Genomic DNA, 26,272 nt, shown 5'->3' on the forward strand with positions numbered 1-26,272 from the left:
TTACAATGGGAGCTAGTGGTATGAAGTCCTAGCAAAGCCCGTGGGCACCCAGAACTGGAGAATAAGGGCTCATTGGCATACAGCATGGCCCAGAAGTAGGTTCACAGTTATAAGTATGCAAAACACAGAGCTTATTCTTGTGTTATTATTTATTAGCTGTTGTATTATTTTCTGTATGAACCAACTTTAGGCCTACTTTTGCCCACCCTGTAACGGCACCAAGAGGAAGGAGGCCAGGCGGGAACGTTGTGTTCAGTGATTCTATCAGCATTCATAAACGTGAATACCATATCTGACCCCTCTTTGCCTTCAGTCCCTGGTCTTTTGGGTGGCAGTAATAAGTAGTACATTAATTCACAGGTTGGTGTAAAGATATTTAAAATGTTAAGGTAACTGAATAAGCTCTTCAAATCCCCATTTCCCTCAGCACACTTCCCTGCCTTGGACGCCACCTCCTCTCCCATCTCGCCTCTTATCTCACGTTACCCACTGCCCTGGGCCCCCGGTGTCGTCCTCTGTGGAGCCTTCTCTAGGTCCTTGTTTGGTCAATTACCCATTTTGTTTACATCGTCATTCTCTTCACTCCACTAGCTTCTTTCTAGTAACTGATTAATATCTTCAGGACGCTTCCATTTTAATTTCTTCATCTCCCTTACCTCGCCCCCAGCTTATTTTTGTCTCTTTCCTTCCATTGTTAGTCATGTGTGTGTTTTTTTAAAGTATTTTATTATCTGCTGCTTCCATTTTCATGGCTATCAACCCTAGGGGAACCCTTCTAACACCATCTCAGCTAAACCCATCTCTCTCTGCTGATATTGCTCTGATAAGATTTTCTAGTATTCAGTAAGTAGGGAAATTCGAGGGTTGATGCAAATTAACCCTCATACCCTCAAAGACGGCTGCTTATGACCAGGCCGGCAGGGGGTTAGTGAGGGATGACCAAATGACTGAACAGCAGGCTATGAGGGGTGACCAGGTTGGTGGGGGGAAAAAAGGGGGCAGGGGCAGTTGGGGTGACAGTAGGGGGTGGGCAGTTAGGAGCAATCAGGCCAGCAGGGAGGGCAGTTAGGGGCAACCAGGCAGGCAGGCAGGTGAGCGATCAGGAGCCAGAGGTCCAGGATTATGAGAGGGTGCAGGCTGGGCTGAGGGGACAACCCCCCCCCCCCCACCCCATCCCAAGCACCAATTTTTGCACTGGGCCTCTAGTGTTGTAATAAACCATCTTAAGTAATTAGAAAGTAAAGCTAAGGAGGCCAGTTTGGAAGCTTTACTCACATCACTCACATTCCCCAGGCCAGTCTATGCAGATGGGCCATGGACTTGGTGGATTAGAATGAATGTCTCCCTCTCCTGGCAGCAAATGCAAATGACTTGTCCTGGTGTCAATGAGCCTTAAAGATTCACTTTAGTCTCTAGCCCATTGTCCTAAATTAAAGCCATAAATGCCGCAAGGGAATTTTTTATATAGCTACCAGGTTTTTTATTTGGGTAAAAGAACATAATATTTACCATCTTAACCTGTGCATAGTTCAGCAATGCTAATGAATTAAGTTAATTCACATTATTGTGCAACCAAATTCCAGAAACTTTTTTACCTTGCAAAACTAAAACTCTATACCTATTAACCAACAACTTCTCATTTCTCCCTCCTGTTAGTCCCTGAAAAAGACCATTCTACCTCCTGTTTCTATGGATTTGATTATTATAGATACTTCAAATAAGTGAAATCATATAATACTGATCTTTTGTGACTGGCTTATTTCACTTAGCTTGATGTCTTCTGGGTTGATCCATGTTGTAGCATGTGTCAGAATTAACTATAGTTTTTCAACAAATACCCCTACCAGATTTATGGAAGAGCCATTGTTGCATTAAAAATTAAGAATAAATTCTTTCAATCTTTACATTAAAAACCCAGTGTTGTGGTGTTAGCCAGAGGGAAAGAGGCTGGATGGAGGGGAGGTGGAACTAGACAAAGGTGGGGGAATGGTGACTGGAAGAGACTTTGCTTGTGGCCATGGGCACCCAATGCAGTGTGCTGAGGATGTTTTGTTGAGTTGTACATTTGAAATCTGTATGGTTTTTGTGAACCAATGTCACCCCAATAAATTCAATTAAAGAAAAACAACCCTGAACTGACCCTTGAGAAGCCACCACTTACATACCTGTAGATGGCACTGCAGTGATGGGAATAGCTATTTAGACATCTTAATGTCCAATTATTTTGATAATGGCCTTTAATATGAAGTGGCATTAGTCACAGATTAGAGTAAAAATATAAATTATTTTTTAAAATTTCAGCTATGATTTTTGGTTTAGAACATTGTGTCTTTATAGTCTGGTTAGAAATTTTCAAGTCACGTAGTACCCTCATATATCAAAGCTAGAATTTCACATTTATTTGGGAGATGCATTTTTTAAATAAGTCTCTGCCTCTAGACCCAAGAACAATGTTTGTTTAAATCTCCACTGGGTATGTGCTTCAATAAACATCTGTTAAGTGCATGGGTGAATAAAGCCTATAATTATGCACAAGCTTATCATTTATGTGAAGCATCTCTAATTTTTAAAGAAATGTAGAAGTATATAACATTAACAGTTTTATTTATCTTGATCTCTGTAACATATACCACGAATCTAGAAATTCATTATCTCTAAAACCAAAGAGAATGGGCAAAATAAATGTCTTATACAGATTGTTAGTTTGTTAGCTTGTTCCTTAAAAAAAGAAACCATGTGTTTTCATCTTCCAACCATTTTGTAAACTCCTGAAGCATCTTTAACACCTCTCTGACCCTCACTTCTATATCCAATGTGTTAGAAAAACTCAATTTTTTTTCTTTACAGTGATTTTTTCAATGGTCCTCCATTTTCCTGTTATTATTCGTGATATTCTTTTTTATTTGTTATCTGGACAACTTTTGTAGTCTCCTGACTGATTTTCTTATCTCCAGATTTCCAACTCTTATACTGTTATTTAAGTGATTATCCTGAAATACCAATTTCATATTCATCTCCTGGTCAAGAACATGCAATGGTTCTCTAGTACATTTAAAATTAAGTTCATCAACATATCTTGGCAATACTAACATACAAAAAATAATTTCTGCAGCTCTATTTCAAATGATCAAGTTTTATCATCATCTATTTCCCACACGGCCTGCTTCAAATGCTGTTTCCCTGAGCCTAATGAATTTCTCTATGAATCTTATAGCCATTTGTACTTCTCCTTTAACAGTTACCATAGCTACAGTTTAAAGATGTTTAAGAAAATACATGCTAGGTCTGAAACTATAATAGGGGGCAAAGATATATTAGCCTTTGCACATGTTATCAATTGATATTCATTAATCTCTGAAGAGGATATTATCTCTGTGCTAAAAATGACATTTTCTAAAACAAACAAAAAAATGATAACAGAAGAATCAAGTTCTTATTCTTAAAAAAGTTTTAAAATTTTTAATGTTTTCATTCTGATTTTTGGAAATCTTGACAAAGTGAAATGACTGCACACCATTATTTTTTTGTTCAATATTCCAATGTTCAGGTAATCTCTAGAGAAGTCTGTCAGTCTGTCTCTATTTCTTTCTCGTCATATGGTTTAAAATGTGGTGTATGCAGGTGCATGTGTGCACAAACACATTTTGTATTTAACACTCATCAGCTCTCAGTCAAGATGAAGACATCACCCAGCCCAAAGTCTCACCTACATCGTTCTGGGCAAGTCTTTGGCGGTTTGAACCATCCAGATTGGCCATTTCGATCACAGACTGCTTGGCGTCGCACCAATACAACTTGTCCGTTAAGAAATCAATCGTTATTCCGCTGGGCCAGACTAGCTCAGAGCTAGCAATAACCAGCCGGCCAATGCCTTGGAGGGAAGAACTCTCAATTCGTGGATTAATCCCCATATCAGTCCAGAATAATCTCCTTTAATCAAGAAAGCATACAATAAATAAAAATTGCACAAAAAATTCTCCTATTCTTTCATCATTGGGAACATCAAGTAAATTACTTGAGAATAAACTAGAAGATTATAGAAGAAGTAAATAGAGCTCTATGTTGGATGAATCATTTTTTCAAAAGCAAAAACTTTTCTTTGTAGAGCATCTTGGGCAGGAATTGTTGAATTAAGGCTTAGGTCATTAGATAAAAAAGGAATTATTAATTTTTAAAACTGCAGAATATTATTAATTGAAAGTGTGTTCAAGTACATATTCTTAAATTAGCATTTCATGCTACAAAAGGCACTGAAACTTGCTAGCTTGTCCTTCTGCTGTGCATATATAAACGACTGTATATGTAAAATTACAGCATTAAGAGAAGAGCATGTTTATCTACTATCCAGTTTTATGCTATGCACTCGGTTAACCTGGTTAATTTAAGTTCTGTATATCACATTCTATAACTGTGCTGAGGGACATTTTTTAAGGTCCTTATCTTTTCTCTGGCCTGTTTAGAGATGGTTATATTACTCTTTTAATCATATGGCTGGCTTCAAATCAATGATCAATTATTACCAATATTGTTTTTCCTATAGGCCATCATAAAGAGAAGAATTGGTTTTTGAAAATCTAGAGAGAAATTGGTTCTACTTACTTCTCTGAACCTCAACCAACATTTTTTACTAATTCATAATTAAGAACATAGAATAGTCTTTTATGATTTCTACTTCCTCTTGTCTAAATCTAGGAATGACCCATCATTTGAACTCATCTTATGAGCTTTCTAAATAGAATTATTGAATAGTAAGTCATACAATCTAAATGTCATCTTCTGTTCAAGAAAACAATAATGTAGCTTTTTAAAGAAAGCTTTGTAATGGGCTTATGCCTGATTGATTACTGAATTACAGCCCATTTCTTTTAAAAAGAAATTGAATTTGATTCAAATTAAAGAGTATCTAAAGAATAAAATATGTATATAAATAGAAAATAAAAAGACTTAAAAATTAGGATATCACAGTAGCCACATCATTTCTGAAGATGTGGCCAAATCTAATGGATTTTCTTGGTGTCCGATTCCACAGACCCACTGTAGGCAGATTTGGGACCTTAGCTTTTCATCTCAAACCCGACCTCTCAGAAAGGCACTGCATTTCAAAGGACCTACTTAGCCATTGGGTGAACAGCAATTCCTCGCGGCTGAGAGATATCCTCCTTAATGAGTATCTCACGATGTTCTCCACTTAAATCACTGCCTTCGATGACAGATTTCCTAAAATGCATGTCACATAAAGGGGCTTGTTACATTATTTATTTTTTCAACAAAAATATCCCTTTTTTTGTTGCTTACTGAATGCAAAGACAAACATTCTAAGTTATGCCCATTGTGCATCTGCATACGCACACCACACACACACACACACACACACACACACACACACATGCACACACACAAATCAGGACCAAATGCCCACAAATTCTACTTTTTGTAGTATTTTCATTAGCATGCCAATATTTATCCCAGGCAATTAAATTGCACAGAGAAAGGATAAGGTAAGAGGGAATCATGTCAGTGGCCTGTAGTGTAAATCCCACCATCGCTTTTTCTTCACAAACTCCCATCACCCAGGAACCAGTGGAAGCCAGTGAGAAGGGGTCAGCCTCGTGGTCTCAGATCCCGGGAAGGAGGGAGAGGAAAGCTCCGAGGGCCCTGAGACAGCCAGCATAAGGACAGTAAGGGGGGTTTATGTTGACTTGCACTTTCTTCCACATGGTATTTAGACAAATGAGAGCATTAAACGATTATTATTTGCTAAACTTTACATTAAAAAAAACCTCTCTGGAATCTGGCAGAGGAGAAAATGTCTGTTTCCTAGTGTTTCCATTTATCTGTCCAACAAACCTTGGTTATCAAACAGGCAGTTACTGAACAACCACCCACTGTACACACCAGGAATTGGCCTAAACACTTAAGACTCAGTAGCCTGTCTCTGTCCTTACAGAGCATACAGTTCAGTGGGAGAGCCAGGGCATGGAGAGAGAGAGAGGAGGTGAATGGACAGGCAAAGAACACCCTGCCCTGGGGGGTGTGGCTCAGTGATTGAGCCATGACCTATAGAACCAGAAGGCCATAGTTCGATTCCCGGTCAGGGCACTTGCCTGGGTTCTGGGTTCCATCCCAGTAGTTGGGGGTGCAGGAGGCAGCCGATCAATGGTTCTCTCTCATCATTGATGTTTCTTTCTCTCTCTTCCTCTCCTTTCCCCTCTGCTATATATATATATAAAAGAACACCCTAAGCAGAAGTGTGAGTGAGTGCCAAGTCTGGGAGACCTGAGGAATATAAACAATCATAACACTGTGGCTTTCGTATAGAGAGGACAAGGCGGACAGGCGAGAACAGTGACGGCCTAGGGCAGTGGTAGCAGGATGGAGGAAAGGGGGGGGGGGGTCACGTGCTAAAACCTACTCTGTCATCCCCCCCCCCCCCCCCCCTGGCCTGCGGGTAACCCGGGCTTCTGAGCAGCTTCTGGAGCAGACAGACCACAGGTAGCACCCCTTTCCCACCAGCTCTCTTTCCCCACTGAAACTGGGCAGTATGACTGTCTTTAACACACTCAACAAACATCTGGTAAGGACCTACCACCTTGTTCCCGCCTGCTGCCTGCCGGCCCTGTTTCCCCACTGCACATCGGAAAGTAATAATAGTTTTGATAATATGTAGCTGTTGCCGGGTATCGAGCCCACGTGCACCAGTTGTGGGCTCGACCCCTAGTGTGGGGTGTGCAGGAGGCAGCCGATCCACGAGTCTCTCTCATCGTTGATGTTTCTCTCTCTTCCTCTCTGAAGTCATTTTTTAAAAGATAATTTCATTCCCAGATGAAGTGGTCATCAGAAGGGCACTGCAGGGTGGCAGGTATTTTCTAACTCCATGTGTCCAAGTCACTCAGCCACACTGTCACTGTGCTTGTCCCCTGGCCTGGAAAGGAGGAATTCTGAAGACGCTTGTGACTGTCCGTCCTGCTCTCATTGTTGCGTCATCTCTAGATTCTGGCTGTTTTAAGCCCGAGTGCGGTGATGAGAATTGAGACCAACAGAAACCCTGACTCCGGAGCTATCTCAGGCGGGATTGCTGGAATTTGTCTCAAAGCTCCCTAAGGGGTTAACTCAATAATACGCTACTATTTGATTCAGCCAGAAAGCAAATCCCCAACTCCAGCGTGGGTCACCAGGAAGCTAAGACGAGCATGGACACTGCGCTCACCTGAGTTCAGGCATTACCTTTAATCGAGAGGGACTTCTTTCCCTTATACCGTCTACCAAACTGACCCCATTATCACTGGGGTGTATTAAGGCCCATACTCCTTCCAGGACAAGAGTTGTCCATCTAGAAGCTTAGAAAATTGATTTTTATTTATTTATTTGTTTGTTTATTTATTTATATTTATTTTTTGCCTCGTGGTAGTTTTTGTCTCAAAAGAATGAGCAAGAGATGTAGATTTTCACCCTCTTGATTCTTTTTTTACTGGGCGATTGACTTTAGGACTCAGGCTCCCTTGGTACTAAATAACAGCATTGTCAGTGAAATTATCAATTAGCTTCCTTCCTACCGTTAGATGTTCCTTCGCATCCGTCTTTTCGTAAGCCAATGTAAACTAGCAGCATCCACTCTGGTTCTTTTATTGCTTCAGGGTTACCATATAATCTAATATCACACGCTTGGAATCTCAGTTATTTAAATCCAATTTCTAGCTAATATCAAGGTTTTCAAACTACAAACCTTTCATTTCCAGACAAATTAAAGGTTTTCGTTTAGCAGCTGCCTTCAGAGGAAAGAGGGCTTAAGAAGGGCTTGTTATTACCAAAGTCGGTGAACTAGGGAGTCTGAGGTCTGCTACTCAGGAGAGGTGCCTGCCTGTGTCCTGAGGCACCTTCCGCAGCGGGTCCCGGGGTGCTACTAATCAAACACGGTTCAAATTAGAGGGGCCGGGCAAAGGTGGGAAAAACGAGGAGACCTGGCAGCCTTGCAGGGGTCCGCGGCGCTGACATCTGCCGTCCTGATCAGCGTTTACTCTTCTGAAAGGGCCGTGTACAAGCTCTGTCATTATGCACAGCTGACATTCTCAGTGTCCTTTTAAGTAGGTTCAATGCAGAGGAGGCCGTTATTATGATTTTTATCACTATTACAGCTGAATTTGATTTCCACTTGTTCTATGACTCTGGGTTGAGCACGTTTTAATCAACACTGATGGGGGAGGCAGTACATATCTATGATCATTAAAAGCATACGCTTTGTGGTCGAAGCCGGTTTGGCTCAGTGGATAGAGCATAGGCCTGCGGACTGAAAGGTCCCAGGTTCGATTCCAGTCAAGGGCATGTACCTTGATTGTGAGCACATCCCCAGCAGGGGGTGTGCAAGGGGCAGCTGATCGATGATGATTCTCGTTGATGTTTCTGACTCTCTATCCCTCTCTCTTCCTCTCTGTGAAAAATCAATTAAAAAAAAAAAAAAGGCATACGTTTTACGAGTGGTTGCTCTTGAGTTCAAGTTCCAGCTCCACTACTTGAGGGCTGTTTGACTTTGGTAAAGTAACTTTTCCTCGTTGATTCTCTTTTTTTTTTCCTCTCTAAGTTGGGGATTAGAAAATAAATCTTTGTGGATTCAATGGTATCATGGATATGAAGTTATTAGTGCCGTGTCTGGAACATTTCAGTTAATAAACACTCCAAAGAATAAAAGAATGAAGGTCTGGTTGAATGAGCGAATGAATGAATGGAAACAGACCCACTCTAGATATAGGTGTGCCGCATCACCTCAGACATCCGGCTCATTTTTAAAATGCCTTTGTTTCCCACGGGCTACCCAGCCCCAAAGAGCTGCTCTGGGCCATAGAACGCCTCCCCCCAAGCACATAAACCCGTGTCCTGGGACTTCACCCTTCATGCCAGCACTGCTGATTTCATAGATGTGGAACCCTAATTAATTCTCCTTTCTTTTTTTCTTTTAATGTATTTTATTGATTTTTTTTTTACAGAGAGAAAGGGAGAGGGCAAGAGAGTTAGAAACATCTATGAGAGAGAAACACCAACCAGCTGCCTCCTGCACACACACAGATGTGCCCACAACCAAGGTACATATCCTTGACAGGAATTGAACCTGGGACCCTTGAGTCCACATGCCGATGCTCTATCCACTGAGCCAAACCAGTTAGGGCTGATTCTGCTTTCTTTTAATGTAATACGATGCATAGGTACCAGGTGTTCAAGGAGGCCACTATTTTACTCTATGGCTTTAAGTGGCTCTGGGAAAGCATCTTTCTAGCTCCGAGCATCCCTGACACCATCCTGTGAGGTACTCTGCATCTAACTTCCTCTCCCTCCCAAGTAGGGAAGTAGGCTCTCACAATACACATGGGGGATACAGGCGCTTTCTTCCTCACCCTCCTCCCACCCCCGCCATTCCTGGGGCTCACACAGGTCACACACACACACACACACACACACACACACACTCACACACCAAGTGCAGCAGTCCTTTCTGTAGCCCCAAGAGCAGTGTGCTAGAAACACCACAGCTTCTCTCTGGCTCTGTTGACTTCCACCAAAGGGAAAGCAGGCCATTTCTCTGATCTCACAAGGGCTTTCCTCACAGCTCCCGCATGAAACACTCTCTCCCTCTTTCACGTCACCCAGAGAGCCCGCATGTGGATTCCAGTTCAAGATTCGTCACTTGTGTGCTGTGTACCTTTCTGAGCCTCGGTGTCCCCGTTTGTAAAATGAGGGGATTGGGCCAGTTGGTCCCTGAAGCCCCTTCCAGCACTCCCTCTGGGAGTGTACACCCCTCATCTGGCAGTTGTTTATGCTTGGTCTTAAGACATTTCCTGGACTGAAACGTAGACCAAGCATTTGCATTAATGTTTCCAGAGTGCATGTGCCTTATCTCCTGGCTACACTCTGAGCCGACTGGAAAGATGGAACACGCCTCGTGCTCCTTTGTATCTCCCGTGCTGCGTGGAGAGCGCCCCATCAACAGCAGATGCTCAAGGGATGCTTGTGGACTATATTCATACGGGTTTTGCATTTCTAGCCTGAAGTGCAAAAGCACATGCTACATTCTTTGTCCTCAAAATTCTCTTACAGGTACAGATCCAATCTCGAGGAAAAGAGGAACGTTTGCTGAGTGGGGGGAAGGGTGGAGGGAATATGGACAGCATTGGGGACATCTTCTCCCATCCCAGCCAGATCCCAGGAGTATTTCCCACGTTCAAAGTGGAGGAGGAAGCCAGCCATCCTACTCCCCCAGGACTCCCATCTCTCATGGCTAACAGGGAACATACCCTCTGTCTGTCCAATAGAGTTTACGGTTAATCCAGTCTATAGCAAGGCCTTCTGGAGCATCTATTGCTTCCTCAATCAGCCTTTCTCGCTGGGAACCGTCCATGTTGGCTCTCTCTATCCACTTGAGGACTGTATGGGCAAAGTACACCTACCAAAGAGAATGTGAACAATTTTTATTTGTTTTAAAAAATAAATTTGGAATATATACAAATGGGTTGAGGGTCATACAGTGGAATTGTTGAGAGCTCATCTTTGGACATAGACACACCTGCAGCTGAGCTTCAACGGAGCTGTTTCCCAGATACTTGTAAACTGAAGCAAGTTAGTCCATGTCACAGTCTCAGTCTCCTCATTGGTAAAATGGGGATTATAAGACCAAGTACATTAGCTTTACATATAAAACTCCTTAGCCCTGCACCTGGCACATAGTTCGTATTGTAACTGGTAATTTATTATCCTTGATCGTTGGTCAATAACAAACTGTATTTGAACCCTAGGCTTCTACAGACTGAAAGGGAGCAACGATTTTCTGTTTAATGGGGACTGCATGCTGGGCTGTGTCTTCTACTGCACAGTCCACGGCATTCCATGTCACTGCAGGTTTTGCTACTTCTTTGCCTGATGACCTTGGCCAAGTAACTGAACCTCAATTTTCTCAACTGTAAAAATGGTAAAGTTACACTCAATATTTGCTAAAGTTTACTCATCTTCTTACCTTATATAGTTGCATTTTAATTAATCATATTGGATATTGTCCAACAGACCATACCTTGCAGGTACAAAGTTCTTTTTCAGTCTGGTATGCAGAACTACTGTCAAATAGGTACAAGTAGTTCATGAGAATGTGATGGATCAGTTTACAATTTAATAATAACATTTGTGAGATTTTAACTTGAGTACACACAAGTACATAAGTCTATAATCAATGAGAATATTCAAAAAATGGTAATTCATTAGGTTATCATCTTTCCAGATATCATAGGTTACCATCTTTATAGATAAAATAGAAAAGGTTCTATCCCATAATACAAAATGGGTACTTCTCAGATTCCAAAACACTCTGCTAGAACTGCTTCTCAAATTGACACACAACCCTCCTGGGTATCTTGTTTAAATGCAGACTCTGATTCAGTGGTCACAGATGGAGCCCAGGAGTGTGCAAGTCTAACAAGTTCAAGGTGATGTCAATGCTGATGGTCCAAGGACCACCATTTGAGAAGCAAGAAAATGAGGACATTGACCGAAGAATAAGAGAGCCACATGACAAAATTCATCTAGTCTCCTTATTCACCTAGTTGTCAAAATGCTGTCTGTGCAGGAAAAACACTAGTGTGGTAATAAATGATTCTAGAACTCTTTTTTCCTATTAATTTTTTCTATTAATATAACTTTTCCATGGCGTCATATATATTCAGCTCAAAAAAAAAAAAAGAACTGTTTACTAAACTCTTACTTGCAAAGGTCATCAATCCATGCCAATTAAATACAGAATTAATTTGCTTCTCTCTTTCTCTTTTTTTTTTTTTTTTTTTTTTTTTTTTTTTTTTTTTTTTTTACCATTTACCAGACTGCTACAAATCAGGAAAAAACAAAAGCACAAAGTTTAAAATTCTAGTACTTAACCTAATAATTAAATAATTATGAAGGGAGAGTAATAACTATGTAAACGTCTAAGTATGGGTGATTAATCCCCCAGAGACACGTAACCTATTTCAAGCACCTTCTAACTTAGCACAAAGACAACTAACAAAGATCAAATGACCCAATTATTGGGTTGATAACATAAAAATTCTAAGTTATATACAAAAACTTCATGTAAAAATTGATTAGTATGTAAATCATTTCATGAGTTAGACTGCCATTCCCACATGAATCATAAACTTCCATTCCCTGATTTTCATGGTAGATAGGTCATTAAATTCCCTCTCTCAATGAATACATTAAGTGCAAATTACTAACCCATCCCTCCTAGGTACTACCCCAAACTCCCACTTCTCCCACTACCAGCAAGTGATCGCAAATCTACTTACCTGTTTTTTCTATGTGTATGGTACTGTAATAGGTTCCAGAAACAAAACTAAACTTAAGATCTTGCTCAATCATCTCTAATAAAATAGCTAAATCACATCAAGAACCGGGGTTCTGATAATAGAAAATCCTTAAAATGTCTCAAATGATGCTTCCATGTATATATTTGCGTTTTTCTGTGCCTAATGATTCCAAACTTGGCAGAGGATTTGCAAGTAGCCCAGGTCATCTGTTGGGATAAAATTCTCTACTCTGTCCTTAAAGCACAGTCACATCTGTTCAAGCGACAAAACATTACCTTATTTTGCACAGGGTCATGATCCAGGGCGAAAACCGCTCCCATTTGCTGGCTGAGTAGGGTTCCATAGTCTGTCCCATCAAAATGCATGTGTCGAATATCTTGAGAATTGGCAAACAGCAAAAACGGTTGTGGTCCTGATAACCAAATTCAAATATGGCTCCATTTAAAATACGCCTGAAAGCCAAGAGGCACTTCTGACTCTTCCCTGTCCTCGCGCCCTCTTCCTTAACTTCTGCAGTACTTGTTTTCTTAACTTCCCACCAGTGTGTGTAGGTTAAAACCGGCAAGAAGAGTTCCATGAGGTGACATATTGCCAGAATTCCATCACTGGATTCTTCCCTGTCTAGGGCCCTGCTTTTAAAATGCAAATTACTTAGAGAAAGAGCCAGCATTAAATAGCCAAAACCATAACTATATGGTACAGATGTTAGTGCTGTAATCTTCCTGATTCACACATACTGAAACATATCAAATTAGCATATTGTATTAATTCAGGTCTGAGTAAATACCCTTCTCTGGCCTGAGCACTTCTAAAGCGGAAGCATGATTAGTTGAGTTCATAACAATACCCTTATTAATTTTCAGAGCTCAGATTGTGCTATATTAACTAAGACCCTGGGAAATTAAGAGTATTGGGCTAAGTGGCAATCCCAGATTGCAAGCATGATGAACCTCAGGAGAGATTAAATCAATTTAGTATAAATCTAGGATTTCCGAGGCTGTTGAAGGACACAAGTGATGTAACATCAGCAGATAAAATAATAGTCGGAGCATACAACTTCATATTGAATTTTGACATAAAAAAACTTGAATTTGTCAAAGTATTATTATTACATTCATTGGAGAGTTAAAAATCAGATCAATCGACAATTATTCAATTTTTCTTAACTATAAAATGTTTATTTATTTATTTTTAAAATATATTTTATTGATTTTTTTTACAGAGAGGAAGAGAGAGGGATAAAGAGTTAGAAACATCGATGAGAGAGAATCATTAATCAGCTGCCTCTTGCACACCTCCTACTGAGGATGTGCCCGCAACCAAGGTACGTGCCCTTGACCGGAATCGAACCCGGGACCCTTCAGTCCACAGGCCGACGTGCTATCCATTGAGCCAAACTATCCATTGGCTTAACTATACAATGTTTAAATCTATTCTGATCATGACATTCACATATACTGGAATACCACACTTGATGTTATAGCAAAACTTTGCTGAATACTAATTAACTTCTAAATATTCCACCACATTATTATTTATATGATTATTACTTACATTACTTATATTTATAATATAATTTGTTTTCCATCTCCAAAAATAAAAAATCAGACTTTCAATGCTCTGTCTTTCTAAATGAAAATTTTTTTTCACATACTTTTGCAGAGACACACTTTCAAACACCCACAGCACTAACCTGAAGCTACACAGCTTTTTTTGTCCAGTTGAAGGTCATAGCCGGGAAGGCAGTCACATTTCCAGGATACTGGGCTGAGGGCGAGGCAGAGTTGGCTACATCCGCCATTATCAGGTGATGAACAGCCTACAGAAAACAATTGCTTGGTAACGATGCTTTTATTAAAAAATAGAATACTTTTTCATCAAAATATTGAGATGAGCCAGGTATGTGTTGATTTTTAAACCATTTCCACAATTATTTATACTGCTGCAATCAGGTTTGTTTTGCAGAGATTAGAAGCAAAATGTCACCACACTCCACTTCCCTGTAATCTGACATCTTGAGTGGTTACCCTTCGCATCTCAATGGCCCTTGTCTTGTTCTACCACTGAGTTCAAGACCATGTGCACTGGCAGTTGACTAGAATACAAAATACGTTTTTTAAAAATGTGTTTTTATTGATTTCAGAGAGAGGAGGGGGAGGGACAGAGAAACATCGATCCGCTGCCTCCTACATGGCCCCTACTGGGGACCAAAACCATGTGCTCTGACTAGAAATCAAACCTGAGACCTCCTGGTGCATGGGATGACAGTCAACCAACTGAGCCACACTGGCCAGAGCCGAAATACTTTTTTTTAAAAAATATATTTTTATTGATTTTGTACATAGAGGAAAGGAGAGATAGAGTTAGAAACATCGATGAGAGAGAGTCATCGATCAGCTGCCTCTTGCACACCCCCTACTGGGGATATGCCGCAACCAAGGTACATGCCCTTGACCGGAATCGAACCCGAGACCCTTCAGTCCCCAAGCCAACGCTCTACAGAGCCGAAATACATTTTGATGAGTTTGGCAACAGGTCTTACTCTTCCTAGTGAGTAATATATATTTTTCTTTCACACATTTTTGTCCTCTTGACTGCTTTTGTTTTACTTATTTTTTTTTAAAGCCACACATAAGTCTTTTGCTAATTTTGAGTTTTCATGGTGCAAGCAACAGGCTAAGTATTTGCATCCATCATCTGCTACGAATCCAGGAGGGAGGTATTGTTAGCCTCTACCAATGAGAAACTGAGACCAAGAGGAGTAAGTAACTAGTCCCAAATAACAAGCTAGTAACTGGTAATGCTAACTCAGGGCGATCTAACTTCAAAACCACCATAACCACTACACTATGCTATCTAAAGTAAAAAACAAAAACAAAAAAATATCATTTAAATCTACACTAAGCCATTGCATAAATATCTTTCAGTGTATAACGTTGGAAAATCTATTCTTCTTTACCAATAAGATGCAAATTATAGGTGTCACTTCGAAAATGTATATTTTCGCCGAGACCGGTTTGGCTCGGTGGATGGAGCGTCAGCTTGGGGACTGAAGGGACCCGGGTTCGATTCCGGTCAAGGGCATGTGCCTTGGTTGCGGGCATATCCCCGGTGGGGGGTGTGCAGGAGGCAGCTGATCGATGACTCTCTCTCATCGATGTTTCTAGCTTTCTGTCTCTCTCCCTTCCTCTCTGTACAAAATCAATAAAATAAAAAAAGAAAAAAAGAAAATGTATATTTTCAAACAAACAAAAAGTAAATAAACTTACCACTACACGTTTTTCCATCTGGCTCAAGCACAGAGCCTTCAGGACAGAAACATGTGGGACCATCCGAAGTTAGAACACAGTCATGGCTGCATTCACTTGCGTTGCTTGGACAAGAAATTATTTCTAATTAATGAAGAATAAGATCAAGATTAAGGTTAAATCACATTTGTGGAAATTCAGTAAAATTGCTTGCTAGTAAAAAATGCTATTCTGAAAAAAGTAAGTTAAATAGGAATCAAACATTTATGAATTACTGTGATAATGAAGGAACAGAAAGAAAAGAAACATTTCAAATTTAAACATTATATAAAGAAAAACATATGATTTTGGAAAATGACTCCAGTTTCCTCTAACTTTCTTTTATGTCAAATAATATTTGTAAAGTTATTAGTCATCAAAATTCCAAAATATTTAAAAATGGAACTTGGGCGAATGATTCTCAAGTTCATCTGGAAAACAAATTTTATATGAAGGGAAAACTAAGAGCATTGTATGACTGTGATTAGGTATAGAAAGAGAATGAGAGACTCTTAACAAATATCAAAATGTACCATGAAGGTATAATAATTAAGACAGGGGATAATGAGTACGGGAAAAGATGGAAAGAATATTAGAACCAGATAAAAAGCTTATTTTATAAAAGACTCAAGTACACATAAAAGTATTTTTAAAGATAAAGGTATTTTAAATCACTGAGCATATGAAAGATATTCCCATCAATATTTATTGTGCCTTAACTGTTCAAATTATATCTTAAAGTAATCAAATAGTTAATGAAAGTTTTCTTCATAAAGATATTCCAATTAATAATTAAAAGTAGCAGAAACTGGTTTGGCTCAGTGGATAGAGCATCGGTCTGGGAACTGAAAGATCCCGGGTTCAATTCCGGTCAAGGGCATGTACCTTGGTTGTGGGCACATCCCCAGTAGGAGGTGTGCAAGAGGCAGCTGATCGATGATTCTCTCTCATTGATGTTTCTAACTCTCTATCCTTCTCTCTTCCTCTCTGTAAAAAATCAATCATATATCTATATCTATATCTATATCTATATCTATATCTATATCTATATCTATATCTGAATCCTTTTAAAAAAATAATTAAAAATAAATACTAGAACTAGATATCACCATTTGAAACCCTTGATGAAATAATGAACTAGGAAGTGATTGGTATTGGCTGCCACAACCCTCCCCTGAAAGACTGTGGGCCCTTTTCTAGCCCCTCAGCCACCTTAGCAGCTTCAAGGTGTGTTTGGTTGGTGGGGTCCTGCACCAGAGGAAGTAAGATGGTGCCTAAAAAAAAGACAAAAAAATCATTGGAGTCAACTCTCGGCTCCAGCTCACTATAAAAAGTGAAAAGTAAGTTCTGTGGGTACAAGCCGCTCTGAGAGTAATCAGACAGGACAAGAGGAAACTGGCCATCCTCGTCAGCTGCCCAGCGCTGTGGGGATCTGCGACAGAGTACTGCACCATGTTGTCCAAAACGCATGTCCATCACGGCAGTGCCAATAATATCAAACTGCAGAATTGTACACTAGAATCCTATATAATTTTATTAACCAATGACACTCTAATAAGTTTAATGTTTTAAAAAGAGAAATAATAGTAATATTGAATTGGGAACAGCATGTGAAAAAGACTTCAGAACATACCCACTGGCTACCATTGACTCAGGTGATTCTGTATCATTAGAAGCATGCCAGACAGACTAGTGAACAGCAAGTCATGCAAAATTGTTCCTTAGTAAAACAGGCCAGAGTTTGTTTTTAAAAAAGAGCAAAAGAAAAAGAGAAAGACAGACCATAGGGGACATTTATATTTTGTCTTCTGATGGAAATATAACCACAGCTATGAAGCATTCTTGCCAAAAATGTCAAAGCCAAGTCTGATCAAAACTTTATATCTAACTATAAGTTTGTAGAAGAAAAGGGACATCACAAAGTGCCATCAGTAAAATCCAAAATGTGAGAAACTCTGAAGGGGAAAAAATGGTTCTTTAATAAATATTTGCAAAGGGGGGAAAAAGGAGAGAGAATCTATAGGATAAAACAGAGTTATATCAACCCAACACAATAGTATTACTACCCTTGTCTAGATACTTCTTCAAACCAAGCAACTGTGTAAAATATCTTTTTAAGATAATTTGAAAATTGACTAGATATTTGATATTATTATGGAATTATTAATTTTAGGTGTAGTAATGGTATTGTGGTTATACTTGCAAACTGACTGAATATTAGGTGATATTAGGGACTTACAGCTAGTTTTTTCGATATAATAATATATCATTATTTTATATGCTTGTCTTTTAATGATATACATATAATGAAATATCATAAAATATGGGTAAATATGGAATATATATATATATATGGATATATATATATATATATATATATATCCCAACCATGGAGGTTTTGATTTAACAAGTCTGGGATAGAGTATAGTCATTCATGTTTAAAAACAAAATAAGATAAAACTCCAAGGGAATTCTGAATTCATGTTTAAAAACAAAATAAGGTAAAACTCCAAGGGAATTCTGAAGCTTCCTGCTGATCCAGGACCATCAACCCAGACCACAGCCACCTCCCCAGCATCAGTGAACATGAAGGAAATAGCGAAGTAAGTACTTGTTGTGACTTACGGTGACACCGTTTCCCATCAGGAAGCAGAACAAATCCCACAGGGCACGTGCAATAATAGGATCCGGGGGTGTTTTCACACCCAAGAGTACAGCCATGATTCCGAAAGGCACATTCATTGACATCTACACAGGGACAACAGCAAAACACAGATGGTTACTTTTTACAATATAAATTGTAGTATCCCCAACAAGTCAGCCCAAAATAGAGTATCTCACACTTGTATCTGCTGTTCCTGACCATGGAAATACTGTTTTTGCTACGCTAGTAAAGGGTGAAAGAAGTCAGTTCAATTATCAGGAAAGTCCTTTTTATTCTGTCAGAGTTTGTACTTTCAAATACAGATGTTCATAGAATTACCCTGGGCGGGGGGGGGGGGGGGGGGGGGAAATAATACCATTTTCTCTGAAAAGATACAGCAACCTAAAGCCACTTAAGGCGGGACTGTTGAAAGTTCTTGACAAGGACAGGACATGCCTGCTCCGCCCTGCAGCCTCTCCAGCTGACAGGAGCCACCCCCTAAAGGGCCCACTCTCAGCAGCAGCCTGCAGCCTTCCAGGTCCTGTTCCACCCCCTCTAACTAGCCCAGGGAAGCAGGGGAGTATCCTTAACTAGTGGGTGTCACCCCAGCTACCTCCACTGAGTATGCGCTGCAGCCACCGGAGTCTCCATCAGCAGCCCTCTGGAGTGCCCTGTACTTCTGAGTTCACTAAACTTAGCCTGAAGTCTCAACTAGGAGAAGCCCTAGATAACCATCGGGCTTATCCAGAATCCCTTTCCCACTAGACCTTCGGGGAGGAGCTGTGGAGTCGCATACCCTTTGAGAGTCTTACGATAGCTTTGGAACCATGTCCCTAAAATAGTTGAAAATCCTGATAGTTTGCACACAGCCAAACGCATGGAGTTGCATGGGATCCACTCGGAGAACACCTGCCTACTGTCAACCCCAGCGGAGCCTCGGAAAGCACTGGACCTAGGACAGTGGTCGGCAAACTGCGGCTCTTTGGCCCTTTGAGTTTTTAGCAAAGGCCAGTTTAGGAGTACCCTAATTAAGTTAATAACAATGTACCTACCTCTATAGTTTAAGTTTAAAAAATTTGGCTCTCAAAAGAAATGTCAATCGTCCTATTGATATTTGGCTCTGTTGACTAATGAGTTTGCTGACCACTGGTCTAGGAACACGAGCTATAAAGAAGACCTGCAAGTATTACGATGGCTTTAAAAACAGAGGGAAATAAAACTGTTTCTCTGGGGAAGGGAGTGGGGGAGAGTAAAACTGGTTTCACATTGAGGCTCTGAATGGCCGCTGGAGAGCAGGTGCATTACCTTCACAGAACCTCCCGTCCCGGCTTAAGGCGTAGCCCTCCGCGCAGGTGCACACACGGGACTTGGGGTCTTGCCCACACACGCTGCCTCTGCAGTTACCTCTCCTCAGTTTGCAGAGTTTCTGCTCTGAAAGAGAAGACGGTTTATTTGAAGAAGAGGTGTGTTTTGACAGGGGGCAATGCTTGATTCCCTCACGGATCTTAAACCTAATCTCCCTGTGGCATCAGCTGGGGTGTTGTCCTCCCGGTGGCAGCCCCGCTCCAGGTGAGACAGCTTTGGGAGGATCCGCAGCATTCCAAAGCCCGTTCGTTTAGTGTCCTGTGTCACTCCTGCACAAGCTCTCAGGATAGGGCATTTAAATCAGCTGGGGATGTCACTCCTTGAGTGACGAACACTAAACACAACTTGGCTTTTTTCATTCTGATTTACCCTTGTAAAAAAAAATAATTAAATACATAACGGAGATTCAAATTGACTAATAAAATAATTAGTGTCGCTGAAACTGGTTTGGCTCCATGGATAGAGTATCGGCCTATGGACTCAAGGGTCCCAGGTTCGATTCCGGTCAAGGGCATGTACCTTGGTTGCGGGCACATCCCCAGTGGGGGGTGTGCAGGAGGCAGCTGATCGATGTTTCTCTCTCATAGATGTTTCTAACTCTCTATCCTTCTCCTTTCCTCTCTGTGAAAAATCAATAAAATATATTAAAAATAATAATTAGTGTCTAGGGTAAAGGAAACGCTCTTTCCTTCATCTATATTTTGTTGTTGTTGTTGTTGTTGCTGCTGCTGCTGCTGCTAACTTTCTACCACCTCTTACCTGCCCTTCTGTGTGTTCTTACTACCATCATCACCATTGTCATAATATATATATATATATATATATATATATATATATATATATTCCATTCAGATTTATAGTCCCACTTAGCATAGGGTCTTTTACAACATAGATATACTACAGACACTAAAACACAAACACAAAAATCTGTGATTGTGTCATCTGCAACTTAATTCCTTCATTTGGTTTCTCCTTCAGTTTCCAGTCAGCCTTAGCGTTTGAACTCAAACAGATGATCAGACTCTGCTAGCCCAGTCCCCTTTCCACAAGATCATGCTGCTGATGGTTTTAATAATCTTACTAATAATACACATCACTGTTCAAAAATGAGCATAACAAAAGAGCAATCATTATTTTCCTCTGAATGTGCTGATGATGTGACCTAAATTCAGACAATAAACACCTTAAAAGGTCATTTTAGGAAATAGCAAAACAGGGAGGATTGAGGGCTATATCTTTGTTTAATCTCCTTCTGTTCTTTAGCTTCAAATTAGGCCAAAGCTAACACTCAGAATGCTGCTGATGACCTCAGATAATACCCCTCCCCAGGGCCCAGCATTGAGGCTTAATTACCTCTGAGATCGAATTAAAGTTCCTAATCATGGAGTTTAATGTCCACCACCAACTGTTCCTTCAGTAACTACCTGGCTAACACACAGGCTCTCAGGAGCTTTGCTACAGCCAAGTAAATCTACAGATTTCACTCTGGCCCAGTTCTGAACAATGGACATGGGATTTCTTATCCTGCTTTTTTTCCCCACTGTCACACCTTTTTTCTACCTCAGTTTCATCATAATATATTTTTATTGATTCCAGAGAGAAATGGAGAGGTAAAGAGAGACAGAAACATCAATGATGAAAGAGAATCATTGATTGGCTGCCTCCTGCATTTCCCCCCAATGAGGATTGAGCCCACAACCCGGGCATGCGCCCTGACAGGGAATGAAACCCTGACCTCCTGGTTCATAGGTCAACACTCCACCACAGAACCACGCCACCCGGGCACTACCTCAGATTCAGTGTGAGACTCGCTCACCACAAGGCTTTACTAGTCTCTTCCATTTGAGCCCATTCACCTTAATCATACTTGTAACTAAATATTTAACACCACTAATATCTAGCAAATACAATAAAAATTTGAACATTTATAAAGCATCTACAATGTCACAATTAATTTTCTTAACAAGCCCTTGAGCTATGCAGAGCAAGTATTAATAGTCTTAAGGATCATGTACAGGTAATAAGAGGTAGTACTTGGGCTCAGGCTCAAGCCTTGCAATTGTAGAACCCATCTCTTTACATGTATGCCTCGTTTTATTGTGTTCACTCTATTGTGCAGATATTGGCTGTTTTTTTGTTTTTGTTTTTATGAGTGAAAGGGTTGTGGAACCCTGGTTGAGCAAGTCTATCAGGGTCGTTTTTCAACACATTTACTTTATGTCTTTGTATCGCATCTTGATACTTCTCACAACATTTCAAACTTTTTAATTATTATTATATTTGTTATATGATTTGTGACTAGTATCTTTGATATTACTATTGTAATTATTCTCAGAAGACAGTAAACTTAGTTGATAAATGTTGTATGTGTTCTGGCTGCTTGGCTGACTGGGCATTCCTCATCTCCCTGCCACTCCTTGGGCCTCCCTGTTCCCTGAGACACAACAATATTGAAATTAGGCCAATTAACATCCCTCCAATGGCTGCTAAGTGTTCAAGTGAAAGGGAGAGTCACACATCTTTCACTTTAAATCAAAAGCTAGCAATGATTAAGCCAGGTGAGGAAAGTATGTCAAAACCTGAGATAGTTTGAAAGATTTTGTGACAAACTGTGAATGCAAAGGAAAAGTTCTTAAAGGAAATTAGAAGTGCTACTCCATTGAACACATGAACAATAAGAAAAGAAAATGGCCTTATTGTTGATACAAAGAAAGTTTCAGTGATCTGGAGAGATCAAACCAGCCACAACATTCCTTAAGCCAAAGCCTAATTTAGAGCAAGACACTAACTCTTCAATTTTAGGAAGGCAGAGAGAGGTGAGGAAGCTTCAGGAGGAAAGTTTGAAGCTAGCAGAAGCTTTGCCCATGGGATTTAAAGAAAAAAAGCTGTCCCCATAAAAGTGCAAGGTAAAGCAGCAAGTGCTGATATAAAAGCTGCAAGTTATCCAGAAAATCTAGCTAAGATAATTCATGAAGGTGGCTACACTAAGCAGATTTTCATAGTAGATCTAACAGATTTAGATTAAAAGAAGATGAAATCTAGGACTTTCACAGCTAGAAAGAAGTCAATATCTGGTTTCAGAACATTGAAGGACAGGCTGACTCTCTTGTTAGGAGCTAATGCAGTTGGTGACTTTAAGTTGAAGCTAATATTCATTTACCATTCTGAAAATCCTAGGGCCCTTAAGAATTATGTTAAATCCACTCTGCTTATGCTAAAAAAAATAAATAAATAAATTTTTAAAAATGGAACAACAAAGATGTGGATAACAGCACATCTGTTTACAACATGGTTTACTGAATATTTTAAGTCCACTGTTGAGACCTTCCATTCAAAAAAAAAAAAAAGAAATTTTTTCAAAATATTAATGCTTATTGACAATGTACCTGGTTAACCAAAAGCTCTGGTGAAGGTGTATGAAATTGATGTTGTTTTTATGCTTGTTAACACAATATCCATTACTCCTAAATCAAAAAGTAATTTTGACTTTCAAGTCTTACTGTTTAAGAATTTCATAAGACTATTGCTGCCATAGATAGTGATTCCATTTGGGCAAAGTAAATTGAAAACCTTCTGGAAATGATTCACATTCTAGATGTCATTAAGAGCCTTTGTGATTCATGGGAAGATATCAAAATATCAACACTAAACAGGAGTTTGGAAGAAGTTGATTCCAACCCTAATGAATGACTTTGAGAGATGCAAGCCTTCAGTGGAAGAAAGAAATACAGATGTGGTAGAAATAGCATGAGAACCATAACTAGAGTGGATCCTGAAGATGTGACTGAATTGCTGCAATCTTGGGATAAAACTTATATAGAAGAGGAGTTGCTTCTTATGGATGAGCAAAAAAATGTGCTTTTTTTTTTTTTAGACAAAATCCACTCCTGGTGAAGATGTGGTGAATATTGTTGAAATGACAACCAAAGATTTAGAAAATTACATAAACTTAGGTGATGAAGCAGAAGCAGGGTTTGAGAGGACCTTCTCCAATATTTAAAGAAACTCTACTGTGAGTGAAATGCTATCAAATAGCATCACATGCTACAAAGAAATCATTTGTGAAAGAGTTGATCAATGTGGCAAACTTCCTTGTATTTATTTTAAGAAATTGCCAGCAGCCACCACCCTGATCAGTCAACAACCATCATCATCGAGGCAAGACCCTCTACCAGCAGAAAGATTATAACCTGCTAAAAGCTTAAACAATGGTTAACATGTGTTAGCAACAAAGTATTTTTAATTATTTCTTTATATATAATGCATTGCACACTTAAGAGAGCACAGGATGGCATAAACAAACTTTTATATACACTGGGAAAATAAAAAATTTGTATGACTCCCTTTAATGTGATAATTGCCTTATTGCAGTGGTCTGAAACTGAACATGCAATATCTCTGAGGTATGTCAGTATATATTTTTATAAAATATGTAATGTTATGTTATATATTATATATGTTATTTATAAGTATAAAATTTACATATAAAATTTATTATCTTTCTTATTAGTGAGTTCCTGAATAACTGACTTCCTCAACTTCCTCAAAAAACTTGCCAAACTGTATAATATAAAAGTTTATTCTTGCTAATAGAAAATAACAAGGAATAAAACACAAGAATAATAATTTTGTGCTCTTGGAAATCTTAATTATAGTTGTGTGTGTGTGTGTGTGTGTGTGTGTGTGTGTTTTAATCACTCAGTCAGAATTCATCTACTTGGCATCTTTCATCATCTAAACTCCTCTAAACATCAGAAAGTAAACAAATCAAGACTCCAAGCAGTTAAAAATACATGCTTTTTACTCTCAGAAGAACCCCTCAGACTCACTCAGTCATTTATATTTTATACCCATTTCTGACAAGTTTGACCAGCCCATAGCATGGAAATAAAAATACAAGGTGTGCATCCTTCACTCCCATTGCTACCACCCAACAATCACTACATTCCCTGACAGCGGAGGTGGCTACATGATTCCAGCCGTCTTTCTCGCTGAGCCCAGACACAGCCTCAGCCCAGCTTTCAGATCCCTCCTTTCTCCCCCCCCCCCCCCCCCCCCCGGGGGCAGTTACTGGGAGAGAGCAGGTTGGTCATCTCTCCCATGAAGATTAGAAGCCTCAAATCAGGGCTCCTTCTAGAGAAAGATGGAACAGTTTGAGTGCTCAAATGATAATAACTGCAATAAATAAAAACATGCCAAATATTTTTTTCAATCCATGAGTTTATAAAGATGCTTTTTAAAAAGTGTCACTTTTGGAGGCTATACTAATCCTTATTCTGAAAACAGAAACATTAGGAAAATAATCAAGCATTTAATTTTCCTTTCATATAAAAAATCCTCCTCAGAGAAATCATACTGCTGATGTGAAAATTTTCTTCACCTAATAAACACATAAATGATGATAGACTTAAATGTCCTCACTTTGAACCACTAACCAAAAAATGGCTCTAGGCAAAGGAAAACAATAGCTTCTAAAGCCCGATTGCACAAAAGGCTGATGGGAAACGTGATAATGGATAGACCAGGCTGGCAACACCAGAACTGCTGGTGAATCTTAAACATCACAAAACAACAAGAACCAGCCGCTGCCTGCCCCCTGCGGTGATCGGCAGGAGGCAAACAGCACTGCCTGCAGTACCACCTGTTATGAATTCTTGCAAAAAAAAAAAAAAATCCTGAATCTGAACAGGCTTCTAAGCCTGAACTATCTGTTCAAACAAATGCAGAATCATGTTAAATGACACCATGGAGGTATAATCTGCCAAATCCAGAATGTGAGCAATTTTACAAAACACATGATCTGGTTTCCCCAATAAACAAACAGAAAGAAAAAGCCCCAGGTGAGAAGATACAGTGAGGTCACAGCCAGGCATGTGCAGACCTGCGAGCAGTGAGAGCAAGAAGATAGGAAAATGATAAAGATCCATTCCAGCCACTGTGTTTCAAGTGGCAGCCGTTTGGTGTCAGGACAAGCCTGTATTAAAAAACCCAGCTTTACCGCAAACCAGTCCTATGCTTGCCCCAGTGGCATCGCTTTGTAAATGTGACCCTCATCATGAAGACAAGGTCAATAACTAAGTTAGAAGGATGTAGCAATCCATATTTTGCTAAGATTTCTATGAAAATAAAAAAGCTTTGGATGTTTGGATTGATTGTTTAGAATGATATAAAGACAGAAGAAACTGAATCCTGTGCACTGTTGGTGGGGATGGCACAACCCCTGTGGGAAACAGCATAGAAATTTATTTTTAAAATTTAAAACAGAATTGTCATATGATCCAAAAATCCACTGGGTCAAACGAATTTGAAAGCAGAGTCTTAAATGGATGGACCAGGCTGGCAACACCTGAACTGCTGCTGAACCTGCAGAACAAGAACCAGCTGCTGCATGCCCGTGTTCACGGGAACATTATTCACAGTAGCTAAACATGGAAGCCACCCAACTGCTCACCAACAGATAAATGAATAGGCGAGCCGTGGAACAAGCATAAAATGGGATATCATTCAGCCTTGAAGAGGAAGAAACTTCTGACATATGCTATAACATAGTTGAGCCTTGAGGACATTAGGTTAAATAAAATAAGCCAGTTACAAAGGATAAATACTGCCTAATTTTCCTATATGAGGCAGTTAGACTGGTTAAA

The 26,272-nt window shown here is 39.7% G+C and overlaps 1 protein-coding gene across 3 annotated transcripts in view; it reads right to left on the minus strand.

Annotated features, from left to right (window-relative positions):
• The window catches only part of EGF (epidermal growth factor), an 85,110-nt gene that overhangs the window by 32,157 nt on the left and 26,681 nt on the right, over nt 1–26,272 (minus strand). For all 3 annotated transcript variants that reach the window (XM_045589027.1, XM_045589028.1, XM_036409044.2), the window contains exons 6-13: nt 19,569–19,694; nt 18,245–18,367; nt 15,602–15,724; nt 14,026–14,151; nt 12,608–12,744; nt 10,281–10,429; nt 5,113–5,217; nt 3,707–3,930 (exon numbers count right to left, since the gene is read on the minus strand). In XM_045589027.1, coding sequence (XP_045444983.1) covers nt 3,707–3,930; nt 5,113–5,217; nt 10,281–10,429; nt 12,608–12,744; nt 14,026–14,151; nt 15,602–15,724; nt 18,245–18,367; nt 19,569–19,694 — 1,113 coding nt within the window. The remainder of the gene's footprint in view (nt 1–3,706; nt 3,931–5,112; nt 5,218–10,280; nt 10,430–12,607; nt 12,745–14,025; nt 14,152–15,601; nt 15,725–18,244; nt 18,368–19,568; nt 19,695–26,272) is intronic.

The sequence above is a fragment of the Pipistrellus kuhlii genome, unplaced genomic scaffold, assembly GCF_014108245.1.
Source record: "Pipistrellus kuhlii isolate mPipKuh1 unplaced genomic scaffold, mPipKuh1.p scaffold_m20_p_1, whole genome shotgun sequence".
NCBI classification, from domain to species: domain Eukaryota; kingdom Metazoa; phylum Chordata; class Mammalia; order Chiroptera; family Vespertilionidae; genus Pipistrellus; species Pipistrellus kuhlii.